The following is a 14,800-nucleotide window of genomic DNA, read 5'->3' on the forward strand; positions in this document are numbered from 1 at the left end:
ACCCACAGGTTGAGAACCGCTGCTTTAAAAGCTCCAATGTGCTTTTAGGTAGCGTTCTATTGACAAACATTTACAATTACAAAAGATCAGAAAATGTGGCCCAAAGCAAAGTGCTGTCAGAGCACACCTGTGGGGGGTGGTCACTTGGCGGAGGTTAGTTTACAGGTGAGGTGGAGAAGTTTTGAAGAAAAAGATGAATGTGTTTGAAACAGGATATAATGTATCACAGAGAGAATTTTAGCTTTTGAGCACTTAAGTGGCTGGGCAATGGCTGGAGGACACACTCAGTGAGAAAGAAGGAGCTACTTCTGTCAGTTCAAGCTAAAACAGGTTATTTTTCAAAAAGCAAAAGGACAACAAAAGAAAAGCCACTTTACCTCTAAATTTCCCTTTGTCACTAACATACGTAATATGGGGTGGTGGGTCATAAAATATTCTTCAGTATGCCACTTAAATAAATCTTTGATGCTGACCTTTGGCAACTTCTTTTTTTCTCCTTAAGTTTGCTTTCTATATTTATTTCAGTATGATTTTAACAGGACAAAAACGTTCTTTCGGTGAGCACATGGTAGTATCTGGTCCAACTCAGCACCCGCTAAAGATAGCTCTGGCGCTAGGGACTGACACTGAAGATAAGCTAGAGAGTATCATGCAAAGTGAAATAAATCAGTCAGAGAAAGACAAGTACTATTTGACTTCACTTATATGTATGTGGAATCTAAAGAACAAAAGAAATGAACAAAATGGAAACAAACTCATAGATACAGAGAACAGACTGAAGAAAAAGATGAATGTGTTACCGCCAGAGGGAAGGGGGATTGCAAGACCGAGTGGAAAAAATGAAGGAATTAAGAAGTACAAATTGGTAGTTACAAAGTAGTCACAGGGACATAGCGTTCAGCACAGGAAATATAGTCAACAATATTGTCATAACTATGTATGGTGCCAGGTGGGTACTGGAAATATCAAAACACTTTGAAAAGTATATGAATGTCTAACTACTAGGCTGTACACTTGAAATGAATACAAAATAATATTGAATATAAAGTATAATTAAAAAATAAGACTGTTTTAAAAGACAGCATTTGCTAAGTCATTTAAAGGCCAATATAAACAAAGGCTAGATTATTATTTCAAATATTCAAATTCTATTTTTCTTTCTCATGAGCAAAGGTATGAAAGGCTAGCGAAACTGAGGCAGAAAAATGTCTTTTTAAGCATCTACAAATGGTATTAAAATGAAAGAGCACCTGGTTAAATGTAACATACAATTTCCTCTTTTATAAACACAATTCTTCCTTAAATTTAGGGGTTTAGGTTAGAATTCATATCTCTTAATTTGAAGGTATTGAAATTCTAACAACAATAATAACAAAAACTATGTTCACACAAGGTAACTCCTTTAGAATGCTAAAAGTAAACTTTGCTTGTAAAAATATTCTTTGCCCCTAGTAGTAAAATTATTTAAATTTTTTAAATTAAAAGATTTGATTATGGAGTCTTGGCACTAAAAATCCTTTTGTGGTAAGCAGAAATAATAGAGAATTATTATTATATTGGAATTGGAGAGAGAGAAAGCTATTCCATATGTGTTGTAAATTTAAATTTCCCATGTCTTACTATTTGGAACTAAGTTTTCCTTTATCTATCTGTATTTGTTTCTATGTTGGTCATATTGCTAATTCAGTATTACTTTAAAATGCTGTCTCCTTTTAAAAAATGTAATAGCAGGTATTTATGAGGCATGAAGTTTCTATGCATAAATTAATGCCTTAGCTCTGTTATTTACAAAGGTAAATAACAATTTGCTCTGTTTCTCTGTGTTCCTATTTGGCATCACAAACAATATTAGGGATTCATGGCTGAATGCCAAAACCAGCCTGTTCAGACTGAAAGAATAGATGATATAGAGGTCTGTTAAAATTTTCTTTTGCAGACTAATCAGAGCCTTTGTATATGAGAAAATACAATGATTGCTATGCTCGAGCAAAATTGAGAAGTTAATATAAAATACTATTTTCCGTGGTTGATTAAAGGAGAAAAACTTTCAAATTTTAAAAAGTGATTCTAGTGAGTTATTGAAATATTAATAATCTTGGAATTGTGGCAGCTATTGGAAGAAAGAAAATTTTTTTGTTGCTAATCCTCACCTGAGGATATTTTTTCCATTGTTTTTTTTTTTGAGAGAGAGTGGAAGGGGAGTTCTTAAAAGGAGGCAGCATTTTTAAGTAATACTGAGTGGGAGGAACAGAGAGAGAAACTTGAATGAGAGCGAAACATCGATTGGTTGTCTCCTGCAAACGCCCCTCCCAGGGTCAGGTGTCAAACCTGTAACCCAGGATCAACTTGCAACCCAGGTTTGTGCTCTTGACTGGGAATTGAACATGCAACCCTTCTGGGGGCCGATTCTCTAACCACTAAGCAGACCAGTCAGGGCTAGAAAAAAGAAATTGTACCGTGGATTCTATTTGACAAATTAAAGACTATGTAGAGCAGAAAACATTTGTCTCTAAAAATACATGTTATTTCAGAGTAAGACGATAACCAATGAGTCTTTAATAACTAAGTAATTGAATGTGAATATTTGCTCTTCCTTATGTTCATTTGGGTCACTCACTTTTAATTAGGTATATATTGTATAACTTTATGCCAAATTTAACAGGACAATCATGAATAATATGTTTTGTGGAGTTGGAACAAAAACTGGCTTTTAGAACCAGTCATTCTTTTGTAAAGACAATCATAGCTCCCACCATCTTGAACAAGCAAGTGATTGGATAAAGTGGGCAATTGCAGCTGAAATTTAATAACATGTGACTTAAAGATACATGGTATTGTTTGTGACACAAAAATTCAAGTCTCTACATAGTCCAGTTTATCTATTTTTTTCCTTTGTCACATGCATATCGTATTGTAGTTAAGGAACTGTTGGCTAATCCCAGGAGACTAAGACTCACTATTTTTCTCATAAGAGGCTTATAGTTTTAGAGCTTACATTTAAGCATATGATCTATTTTGAGTTAATTTTTTTCAACTGTGGTTTTATGTTTTTCATTAGTTTTGTAAAATTATTGGCCATTGTATCTTCAAATATTGTTTCTGCCTCATATTCTCTCTTTTTCTAGAACTCTAGTTACAAGTAAGCTATAATTATTCACTGTGTCCCACTTACCTTTTAAGCTCTGTTCTGTTTCTTCATTTTTTTCTCTCTGTGCTTCAACTTGTGTATTTTTCTTGCCCTATCCTCAAATTCACTAATCCTCTGTTCTGCTGTGTCCAATCTACTATTAACCATAGTTCCTGATTTCAGATATTATATTTTTTCAATTTGAGATTTTTAATTTATTCTTTTTTATGTATTCAACTAGAGGCCTGGCGCATGAAATTTGTGCGTGGGTACGGTCCCTAGGCCTGGCCTGTGATCAGGGCCATCTTCACCAGCTGCCAACAGACGGCCCAGCCCCCCGCTGCCACCCTCCCCTAGTTCCCGGCTCGCCATTGGGGGATCGGAGTCTGCCAACCTGGGAGAGGGACTGGAAGGTGGTCAGTGTGCCTCATAGCAACTGGTCAAGTGGTCATTCTGGTAGTTCTGCTGTTCAGTCGATTTGCATATTACTCTTTTATATATAGAGATGTGCTCCAATCCTTCCACTTCCAGGGAAAGGGGCAAAAGAGGGTTGCTGAAAGTGATAAGGGAGGCAGCAGGGTGAACTTTTTTTGGAGGGGGGGGAGTTTCCTCCTGATGAGGGGCTTCAAAGGACAGCAACCGACTTCTGCTACCCTCTGTCTCCAAGGACACAATTTCTGATTGGCATCTGGCCGGACAGAGCAGTTGCAGGGACAGGACGCGGAGTGCCTTTCTGCATGCAGCTCCCTGGAGAGTCTCTTCCGGCCAAGGAAAGCTTTGTTCTAACCATTTCTCCTGGAGCCAGGGCTGCTGGGTGGTCTGGGGCAGGAGGGCAGAATGGAGGTGGGGCAGAGCAGGGAAGAGCAGGAAGAAGTATGGGGTAGCAGACTGGGGGGTGGGGGAGGGAGAGAGTGAAATCTGTGTGTGTCTGGCGGGAGGGATGGTGCAGGTTTGGAGGTACTGGGGGAGTAAGAGGGACCAGCATATGCCAGAATAGGGGAAAGGGTCTATGGAATCAGGTGGGGTCTGCAAGGGCGAGTATAGAGTCTATACTATAGACTAAGTCCCTTCCCCAGACCCTGCCATCCTAGGTGGCCAGTGGGAGGGGCCCATAGCGAGGCCCTGAGCCCCCTTCACTTTGTGTCTGAGACTCCAGAACACGTAGCCAACATGCCCCGCCCCTGCCACCCCGCCGAAGGGCTGCCATTTGAACACATCTGCAGACACATGGATTGTTTTTAAGTTAATGCTTTTTAATTCACTCTGTTTCCCACTTGTCGTTTTTTATTGAAAAGGCGGATTCTGCTGGTGTGTGTTCCTTTGCGGGGGCGGCAGGGTGTTTTTCAAGGGCAGAGATGCGATGAGAGGCAGAGACGAAAGGCCCAGCGAGACATGGGGAATAGTAAACAGGATCAGAGAGTGAGGGACAGGGAGATGCACAGGGCGAGACAGACACGCGACACAGGGTGCTGTGGACGGGGATAGAGCTTCCTGGCCTGGTGAGAAGGCTCATTAGGGCCTAATGATTAGGCGGAACAGGGGCTCCATGGGCACATTCACCCCGTGCGCAGCTCCCAGGCCCGGAGTCGGTGAACTGAAAGCCCTGGATACTTAGCGCTAAGTACACGTGTGCCAACAGCCGCAGAGGAGGCCACGGGCTGGCCACCCCTTCCCCGCCTGCCCCCTGCGATCCCGCCCCAGCAAAGGGGCTTTGCTGGCACAGCTGGGGCTGAGCACCTGGGGGAAGGGCGTGCAGGCGGAGAGCCCCTGGGGCCCAGGGGTTGGGGTGGGCCCTCCGCCTCCAGAGTGTCCCCCATGATTACACACTCCAGCACGCGCTGTGGCCAGGATGGCAGGTCGCGATGGGTTGGGAATTGGACCAGAACTTGGTCCGAGCTCCCCTGGGCCTTGTGCTGAGCGGGCCCTGGCGGCTCGGGCCCCAGCATTTGGATCCTTAGGTTTCTATTATCTTGGCCTCCTGAGCATTCCCGTCTCTGCGAAGATTCCAGACGGGGCTCTCCTTGTATCCTGCCACGGGGAGAGCCTGCCTAGAGCTGAGGCCTGGGATGAGGAAGGGGCAGAGTCTGGTGCTCGGCTGTTGGTGATCAGCTTGCCTCTGCCTGGATGTGCCACAGGACCCCAAAAGAGTGACTTTTCTGAGCTTTCATTTGCGCGTCCACACCGTGCACGCCTCCTCTGAGCCGTGGAGTCCAAGGGGAAGGAGAGAGGTGCGAATTCCTCACGTGTGAATGAGGCTTTACACTGAACTGCTAGCCTGACTCAGTGATCTAGTTTTGTGGTTTCAGGAGCCTTTGGCGGGTTGGGTTGGAATGGTGGCGGGGTAGGGTTTTATATTTCCATAGAGGCCCAGTGCACGGGTGGGGTGGGGGTGGGGGCAGCTGACCTGACCTGATGGGGGCCCCGGATCAGGGTGGGGGTCCCCACTGGGTGGGCAGGGCCGACCAGGGCGAGGGTCCGTGGTCGTTGTGGTCTCTGGTCATTCTGCCGTTTGGGTCACTGGGCTTTTAATATATAGGATTCTTTGTAAAAAGCCTGCATCTTTTAATCTATTTGTCCACTTTTTCTTCTATTTAGTTATCTGTCACTCTATTTTATAGTAGTCATCTTAAAGTTTTTATCTGGACTCAATATCTGGCTTATCTGTGGGTCTTCTATTATCTATTTTTTCTTGATTATTGACCAATTTTTCCTGTTTGTCCACCTCATAATTTTTTTTATCAGATGCCAAACTTTTATGTTAAAAACTTACAGAGAATACAGCTGCTGTTATTTTCCTCTAGAGATAAAAATAGAAAGCAGGGTGAGGGTCAGGGACTGAGCTGGGTTGGGATTGGGTTCTAGTTTCAGTTCATTTCTTATTTCTCTTTGGTCCTTGGTTGTGATTCCTCTGGGTTTTTGATAGAGAGCCAGGATGGTTTCTATCTCCTAGGCCCTGGACATTCAGTTCTGCCTTTGAAAGGTTTAAACTCAGATCTTTCGCCTCTTAATCATACAATTTCAAAAATACGGCAAATGTCTTGAGGGGATTGACTGCAAGAAGGATGACTCCTAGGTAGAGATTGTTTTGTATGCACTGGCAGAATGTGGGGAGATTTACTCTCCCTATCAGTCCGTCCTTCAGCCTCCTCTGCCACTCCAGAATTCAGCAAATGTCGGTGGGAAAGCTGGCTGTATGTTTGGGGCTCCTCTACATTGCCAACCCATTACACAACTCACATGACTATTAAACATTTCACTGGTTTCTCTTTTCCTGTGTAAAAACCAAGCTTGAACAGTCCATGCCCAGAATCAGTAAATGTCACCAGAGAAGAAAACAGCTGGTGAATGTCAGCTCACTTAGTCCAGGCCTCAGAAAAAGAAGATTTATTCAACTGCATTGTCCTTTGGGGGACAATGACTGAACATGTGAAGATGCCAACCTAAAAGTCCACACACAAATATCACTGAGGTCTTTGCAGAGGCCTGGACCAGAACAAGCAAGAACATCATTTCAGAGTAAACAAGTGTCACTAGAACTGAGCAAGATGAAGCTTCACGAGCAATACCTTATGTCAGTGAAAAGCAGTAGCAATACTATACTGAATACGAATCCAGTTCTGTTTTAGCTTGGCCTTGATAAGAGAACTGATTCACTTGATGGAGTAAGTGTCTGGGGTTCTTGAACAACATAAATGTAGAGTTCAAGAGGGCAATAATACACTGTCTGCTAATAGATCAGGCAAGATCCCAGATTTGTGGCAATATGGCACCAGTTTCAAATGTTATATTACATTTAATCCAATGATCATATTAGGAGAAAAGATGAATGCTGGGATATTATGTAAAAATAATGCTTATTATGTTCATCTTATTTTGATGTTTTACTCATAAAGAGTAAGCTCATTTAGAGACTTGATAAAGGTGCCTTTCCTCTTAAGAAAACAGATTGATCAGAAAGCTAGCTAAAAATAAATTGGAGTAGGAGGTATGCACATTTAACTAATTGAAAGCTAGTGTGTGCTAAGCATTGTGCTTGGCACTGGTGTAGACAGAAAAGGTGCTAACCCCTTGTTTTGGATTGAATGTTTGCATCTCTCCCTCAGATTCATATGTTGAAGCCCAAATCCCCAATGTGATGGTATTTGGAGGTGAGGCCTTTGTTGTTCCACTTATTTATTCATTCATTGGTTGATTCTTGTATGTGCCCTGACTGGGAATTGAACCTGAAATCTTGGTGCATGGGGATGATGCTCTAACCAACTGAGCTATCATGCCAAGGCTGGAGATAGGGCCTTTGAAAGATAATCAGGTTTAGATGAGGTCATGACAGTGGAGCCCCCACTGTGGGATTAGTACCCTTATGAGAGAAAACGCAAGATGTCTCTCCCTCTCACCCATACTCTCACATGTGAGGATACAGCAAGAAGGCCATCTGCAACCTGGAAGATGACTCTCACCAGAGCTTGACCAAGCTGGTACCCTGACTTCGGACTTCCCAGCCTCCAGACTGGGAGAAATAAATATCTGTTGTTTAAATCACCCAGATTACAGTCTTTTTTTTATAGCAACCCTAGCAAACTAAGACATCCTGCTCTTGTACCTTTGAAAAGTAAGCCTCATGATGAACTTAAAATGTGATTAAGTCAAAAAAATATATTTTTTAAGCATCATTTATGACTACTTAAAAATATTTTTTAAAACTGCAATAATAGGATCCCTTCAGTAAGATTTACTTCCTAGATACTGTTTTGCTAACCTTTATCAAAATAATATATTTTTTTCTATGAGAGCAAAAGTAGTTTTACCATTCCCCTACTGAGTTTAATTTAACTGTCCAGATCCAAATGGGAAAAACATACTATCAAATTTTCAAAATCGGGCAAGCACCATGAGTTCTACAAGCATATTTTTTTCCCCTTCTACTTCTTCAACAAGAGTAGGGTGTCAAGGAGGAGAAATGTGGGAAAACTAAGAAGAAAATAAGGTTCACCCAAGGGAAGCAATAGTGGTGGAGGAAAAAAATTTAAAAGGGACTGAATAGAAGCTATGTAAGACTAGGAAGTAAGACACGAGTGGGAAAGAAAAGAGGTTTTTAGCTTCTATTTCTTTATTTCAAGTACTTTTCTTTATTTCAGAGGAAGGGAGAGAGATAGAAACATTAATGAGAGAGAATCACCGATTGGCTGCCTCCTTCATGCCCCCTACTGGGGGTCAAGCCCACAACCCGGGTATGTGCCCTTGACCGGAATCGAACCCGAGACCCTTCAGACCACAGACCTGACGCTCTATCCACTGAGACAAGCCAGTGAGGGCTTAGCTTCCATTTCTTCAAAAACAGGCCTCAATAGAGAAAGGAAGTGGGCTAAGGTGGGATAAACCACACTTCCTCTAAGATCATGATTGAGTCGCCAATATTCATTCTGCCAGGCTGCCTATTGGATAGTATTATACCTATAAATCTTAATTCACAATTAGAAGTATACTTCTTTGCATTGGTTCAAATTTCATTTGTGTCACCCTTTCATAAAACATACTTCAGACTACTTCCTAGATTTGCCCTTGAAGGCCATGGGTTCAATTCCTCCTATAGCTTCGCTGATGGAATAATGAACTGTATGGAGCGGAGGCCGTCACTAATAAATCAGTTTTCACGTATGCTTTTAGTTTCCAGTATCTGGGGAAGGGTAAGAAGGTAGCTGTTTCAGGGGAGACTTATACTTGCGATGTCCCAGGTCCGTGCGCGATGTCCATGTCTCTTAATCTGTGAAAACACAAGTCACCTCTTCAGGGCGCACCAGCTGCAGAGACTTCTTTCTGAGGCCTAGATCTGGGGCAACCCGCTTCCCTACTTCCGGCCCCGCCCCCGCCCCGGCGGTTGCTAGGAGACGTGATGTCACAGGAAACGAGGCCTGGAATAGGTTAAAACGAGGGGAAGCCCCGCCCCCTCCGCAACCTTTGCTCCGGGTGCTGGTGCTCCAGCTGTTCGTAGGCCTGGGGTTGAGGGTCTGGCCCCCGACAGCCCGCCGCTACCCGGCCGCCGCCACCGCGTCCGCGGGCCCGCGCCCCCCTGCCCCGCCGCCGGGCCGCCGCCGGGCGGGAGCCTCCAGGACGGCTGCCAGTGCTCCGGACCGCGGCCGCCGTTTCCACACCCCGCGCTGCCCGCCACGTCCCCGGGCTCGGCCAGCGGCTCAGCGTGACGGGTGACCTTTCGGAGCCCAGCGCGATGACGGCTCCCGGCTCCAGGCCGGCCCGGCCTCCTGGGCGCCGCGAGCTGCGGCCCGTGCAGGTCCCGCCGCCGCTGCCGCTGCCTCTGCTGCTGCTGGTGTTGCTGGCGGCCGTGGGGCCGGCGCGCGGCTGGGAGAGCGGGGACCTGGAGTTGTTTGACTTGGTGGAGGAGGTGCAACTCAACTTCTACCAGTTCCTCGGGGTGCAGCAGGTAAGCGGGGCGCCTGCCCGCCCGGCGGCGGCGGCTCCCGGGCAGAACAACGTGCGGGTCGCGGCGGAGAGGAGGGGGTGGGGCGGCTCTGACCCGGTTCCTCCGCGGGAGCCGGCGCCGCGGCCGGGCTCGGCCCTCCTGGGCTCCACCGTCTCCTCCCCCGGCCCGGGGTCTGCTGGCCTCTGAAGGAATTGTTCTCAGGTCCTCGCCGCCCTGCTCCCCTTCTCAGGTTGCGGTCTCAGCTTCAGGCTGGACGGCGCCGCCAGCCGGGGGGGTTCTACCCTCCCTTTCCTCTGCCATCGGGGGAGACCCTTCCACCCCGCTGTGCAGGAAGAAGAAGGAAGAGTGGTGTGTGGGAAAGAGTAGTCATGTCTCACTGTAAAGTTTCACCTTCCCAGTGACACTTATCCTCATGCTATTTTAGCTGCCTCCATTGCTCCGCCTTTCCGGGGTGTGGGGGGTGGGAGTGCGCTCTGGTGGGCGCCTGCCTGGCAGTTCTCCTTGCACCGTACTTGGGCATCTTTAGCCTGTTGGGTAGGGGTTGGGATCACAGTTGAGAAGTCTGGAGGTAGTTGAAGCTACCTTGTCGGTCCTAGAACCCATACAAGGAAATAGTAAGTTTTGGGGGGCAGTAGAGGCACTTGAGCTGCTAAAGGAAGAGAGTTGCCCAACCAGTAGTGCAGGGTGATGTCTTTTTCTTTTGTTTCCTTTTTTTTATCTTGGGACTTTAACCTGTAAAGTCCGTTTGTTGCCCTGTACTTCTTTCTACCTGTGAGTGGTCAGTGAGGGAAGATAACTAGTCTTTGTCTGAATCATACTGCCAAGAAGATGACATATGGGGTGAAAGACAGGATTTCACACGATCTGACTGAGCCCGGCATAAAGTGCTTTGAATAATTATGGGGTTAAAAAAGAAAAAAAAAAAGGTATACCAACAATTGTCATTCAAGGTGCACTTCACATGACTAGATATGCCCTTTGTATGTGAACTATTGAACTTAACACTAAATGGAAAATTACTTTTCAGTTAAATATAATTGAATATAAAATTGTTGCACTATGATTTTAACGAATTTTATTTTTTGTAAGAGTTACTAAAGTATAAGCATTCACACTTCAAATTCATAGGTGCAAACAATTATGTACTGTCTGTATTCATTAGCTTCCCGCTCATAGACAAATATATCTTTTTACGGAGTAGATGATGCAACATGTGCAAAAATCAGTGAAAATAACTAAAGGCTTTTAAGAATGCCTTTAACATTGATAATATTTGTTAGAACTTATCATGATTGGTTAAATTCTGTAGCTAGAAAAAGTCTTATACATAACCTATCCAAAGATCTTGAAGATGCTTTCCAGTTATTCATGGAAAATTAAGCCCCTTTAAGAGAATACAAAAATTTAGTAGCAGTAGTTTAAATTTCAGGTCATGTAATTTAGCTTGCATGTGAACTCTCATAGATTTTTTGTTTATAATTTCACGCAATTTAATTTGCAGAGTTAGGCAGTGTGGAACAACCAGAGCACAACTATGTGGGCAAAGATGGAAAATAAAGAAGCATAGATGATCAAGAACATTCTATGTTTAGGTAGAATTTGAAAAGGATCCAGAAAATTGTTTTAATTTGTGTTTCTCTACCCAGCCATGTCAGAGAGATTTTATTCTTCCTAAGCAGAGAAACTGATGGTAACTAGTTCTCTACGTTACACTGAATCTTAATTTTCTTGGAAGACTTTCAGAGGACCAGAAATTTGTTAAGAGACAAATGCAGCCTGTCATTTGTCTCTTAATGTGTAATTTTCAGGCCAGAGCCAACCCATCTTTTGGTGATTAGCCAGATATGAGGGACCAGGACAAAGTAGGTTGGTTACTCAGAGTGGTGACCTGGCTCTATACACTCATCAGCTTTGTTGTCCATTCAACAGAAATTTATTTGACATCTACTACATTTTAAGCACTGGGAGTTGGCTGGTGTATAAAATAAAACCTGTAGCCTTATGAAACTCACAATTTAGTAGGGGGGAAACATATAATAAAAGGCTAATATGCAAATCGACCAAACGGTGGAGCAACCGGTTGCTATGACATGCACTGACCACCAGGGACAGACGCTTAATGCAGGAGCTGCCCCCTGGTGGTCAGTGAGCTCCCCCTGCTCAGCCAGAAGCCAGGCTCACAGCTGGCGAGCACAGCGGCGCTGATGGGAGCCTCTCCCGGGGCAGTGCTAAGGATGTCCTACTGACTTCCCCAGGGAGTGGGCCTATGCCGTCATTCGGACATCCCCTGAGGGCTCCTGGACTGTGAGAGGGTGCAGGCCAGGCTGAGGGGACCTCCCCTCCCCTACCCCCCCCCCCCGCCCCCAGTGCATGAACTTTGTGCATTGGGCCTCTAGTAGTAATATAACCAAACAAGTAAATATACATGTCAGATGGTCAGAGAAGGCCTCTAAAGGAAATAAGGGAGTGAGCCAGGTGGGTAAGTGGAAGAGCATTTGAAGAAGGCAGACAGTTGAGTACCAAGACCTTGAGGCAAGAGCTTGGATAGAGTCTGAGGAACAGCAAGGCAGCCAGTGTGTGTGGAGTAGGGTGAAAGAGAACAGTAATAGGAGATGAGATCAGAGTCATGGGGTTAGGGGAAGATCTTGTAGGGCTTTGTAAGACATTATAAGGACCTTAGCTATTCATTATAAGTAAGTTGGGATCTCATGGGGGGAGGGGTGAGCATCGAACTGAAAGAGGTACATGGTTTGACTTAAATTTAAAATAACACTTTAATTGTGTTGAGGATCCTCTGTATGTACGTCATTAGTTATTTAGAAGGATAATTATGGTGTAGAATGTAGATCAGTGATGGCGAACCTATGACATGAGTGTCAGAGGTGACAGGCGAACTCATTTTTTTGGTTGATTTTTCTTTATAAATGGCATTTAAATATAAAAAAATAAATATCAAAAATATAAGTCTTTGTTTTACTATGGTTGCAAATATCAAAAAATTTCTATATGTGACATGGCACCAGAGTTAAGTTAGGGTTTTTCAAAATGCTGACACGCCGAGCTCAAAAGGTGTAGATGTAGATTGTACCTGGGTGGATGTAAAGTAGTCAGATTTAGAATTTAATTGGAAAATACAGCTAGCAGGATTTTATTGATTGTTTGAATGTGGGATGTGAGAGAAAAAAGAATTGAGGCTAATTAAGCTTTTGGTGTCAGTAATTGAATAAATATTTGTGTAATTTCAGTTGCCACTTACTAAGATGGAATCCCTGGCATTAGATGGTAATTTGAAGCCAAACAACTGGGCAAGTTCACCAGGGGAGTGAATGTGAAGAGAGAAAAGAGAGGTCTGGGAGCTAAGTATTGGAGATTCCAAACTTTTACAGTCAGGGGGATGGAGAGGAGCCTGCAAAGGAGATGGAAACAGAACAGCCAGTAAAGTAGGAGGCAAATCAAGAAAATACTGTCACTTTCAAATCAAATAAAGAAGTATTTTAAAGAGGAGAACGTGATCAGCTGGGTTAAATACTGATGATAATTCAAATAAGATGAGCTCTGAGAATTGGCTGTTCAGTGTAATGGTGTGGAGGTCATTGGCTACCTCAGCAAAAGCTGTTTCAGTGGAGTGGTGAGGTCAGTGTCTGGGTTCAGGAGAGAAGGAAGGGGAAGAATTGGAGACAATTAATATAAAAAATTTTTTGAGATGGTTATACCCCAAACTAGAAGCCAGGGATGATAGTGACTGAATGTGGCATTCATTTTGTCCCCTTTCTCCCAAGTTTAAGATATTTAGCTCAGTTACTCCATAAACTCTCTAATTAGAATAATCGATTACCTTAAGAGCTTGGACCTGACCGCTTTCTGATTCACAACCTTGGGCAAGTTAGTTGCCTCATTTTTAGGACATATGGTATCTTCTTTAGGTAATGTTTTTTATATGGCTTTTATAGCCCTCATACAGTGAAGGAATCTCTTTCTTTGTATTCCTGGATTTCAAATTCATAGGAAATTCAATTTGGATATTGCATCTTTTTTTTTTTTTTTTTTAAATTCTCGCCTGTAGCCATTGATTTTTAGAGAAAGTCGAAGAAAGGGAAGGACAGAGAGAAATATTGATGTGTGAGAAACACATGGGTTGGTGCCTCCTGCACGCTCCCTACCAGGGCCGGGGCTGGGGAGGAGCCTGCAACCTGGATGTGTGCCCTTGACCAGAATCGAACCTGGGACCCTTCATTCCATAGGCCGATGCTCTATCCACTGAGCCAAACTTGCAAAGGCAGATATTGCATCTTTTCAGAGGAGATAAGGTGAAAGATTAGGGGAGTGTAGGAAAAAGGATGTGTTACTGAAATATCTTTCATTTGTAACTTACATTCTAGGTCCCCACACAGTAGTTGTATTTCCTCTAACAGCTGTTCCTTGGACACCTGTATTTCTTGTGGGGTCAATGGCAATTCTGTGTTTTTTTCATTGTCTATTTGGGCCATGACTTTCTTTATACTTTGTGCAGTATTCTAGCCAGCAATACGTCACATTTTTTTTTTTTTTTAATTTGTGACTTGAAATTGTGACAAGCTAAGTTATTTTAAATGTTTCAGTGTTTACTTTCTGATGAAATCAGAGTAATCTCTTTGGTGCCAGTCAGCAATTACTGATTCCTACTAATAGAGCTAGAAAATGTGCTCCTTTCTCATAAAAATTTTTATAACTGCATCCTTACATTTAAATGAATGCTGGAACTTGGTTTTAGAAGAAGAAAAGCTATTGCTATGTGCTTATAAAATATTGGATTTTAATTTTTAATCAGAATGAATAAAGCTTTTACACTCTTTCAATCTGTATTTCAAATGTACAGACTAAGCAGCCTGTTTAAGGGAGGGACAGTTACTGCCCAGCCATCCCATAATCAGGTGGTGAGGGACTTCCCTGAAGAAACTGCTATCTCCTGACATATCTCTTCCATTTCTCCAAGGAGGAATGAGTGACTTTGTTGGAGGGTGATTGCCTTTGGTCTGTTTTTCTTGATTGGAGAGAGCTAATTAGTCAAAAAGCTCTAAACCGTGGTAATCAGTCTCTTCTCTGTCCCAAACCAGTAAGGCAGTTATCCTAGACCGAGACAGACTTTCTCTCCAGTGTTTCATACTGTTCATAGGAAATGTGTGCTGTCTCAAAGTCTGGACTGGAGCGGGGAGGGCAAACATTGCTAGCGAGCCCATTTGGCCCCTATACCTAATCTA

At 43.7% G+C, this 14,800-nt stretch overlaps 1 protein-coding gene across 2 annotated transcripts in view; it reads left to right on the forward strand.

Moving 5' to 3' along the window:
- The first annotated feature begins 9,087 nt into the window (after positions 1-9,087).
- Positions 9,088-14,800, forward strand: part of DNAJC1 (DnaJ heat shock protein family (Hsp40) member C1) — a 207,247-nt gene continuing 201,534 nt past the window's right edge. For both annotated transcript variants that reach the window (XM_036345225.1, XM_036345234.1), the window contains exon 1: positions 9,088-9,563. In XM_036345225.1, coding sequence (XP_036201118.1) covers positions 9,351-9,563 — 213 coding nt within the window. In that variant the 5' untranslated portion in view covers positions 9,088-9,350. The remainder of the gene's footprint in view (positions 9,564-14,800) is intronic.

This window comes from Myotis myotis, unplaced genomic scaffold (assembly GCF_014108235.1).
Source record: "Myotis myotis isolate mMyoMyo1 unplaced genomic scaffold, mMyoMyo1.p scaffold_m19_p_1, whole genome shotgun sequence".
Lineage (NCBI taxonomy): Eukaryota > Metazoa > Chordata > Mammalia > Chiroptera > Vespertilionidae > Myotis > Myotis myotis.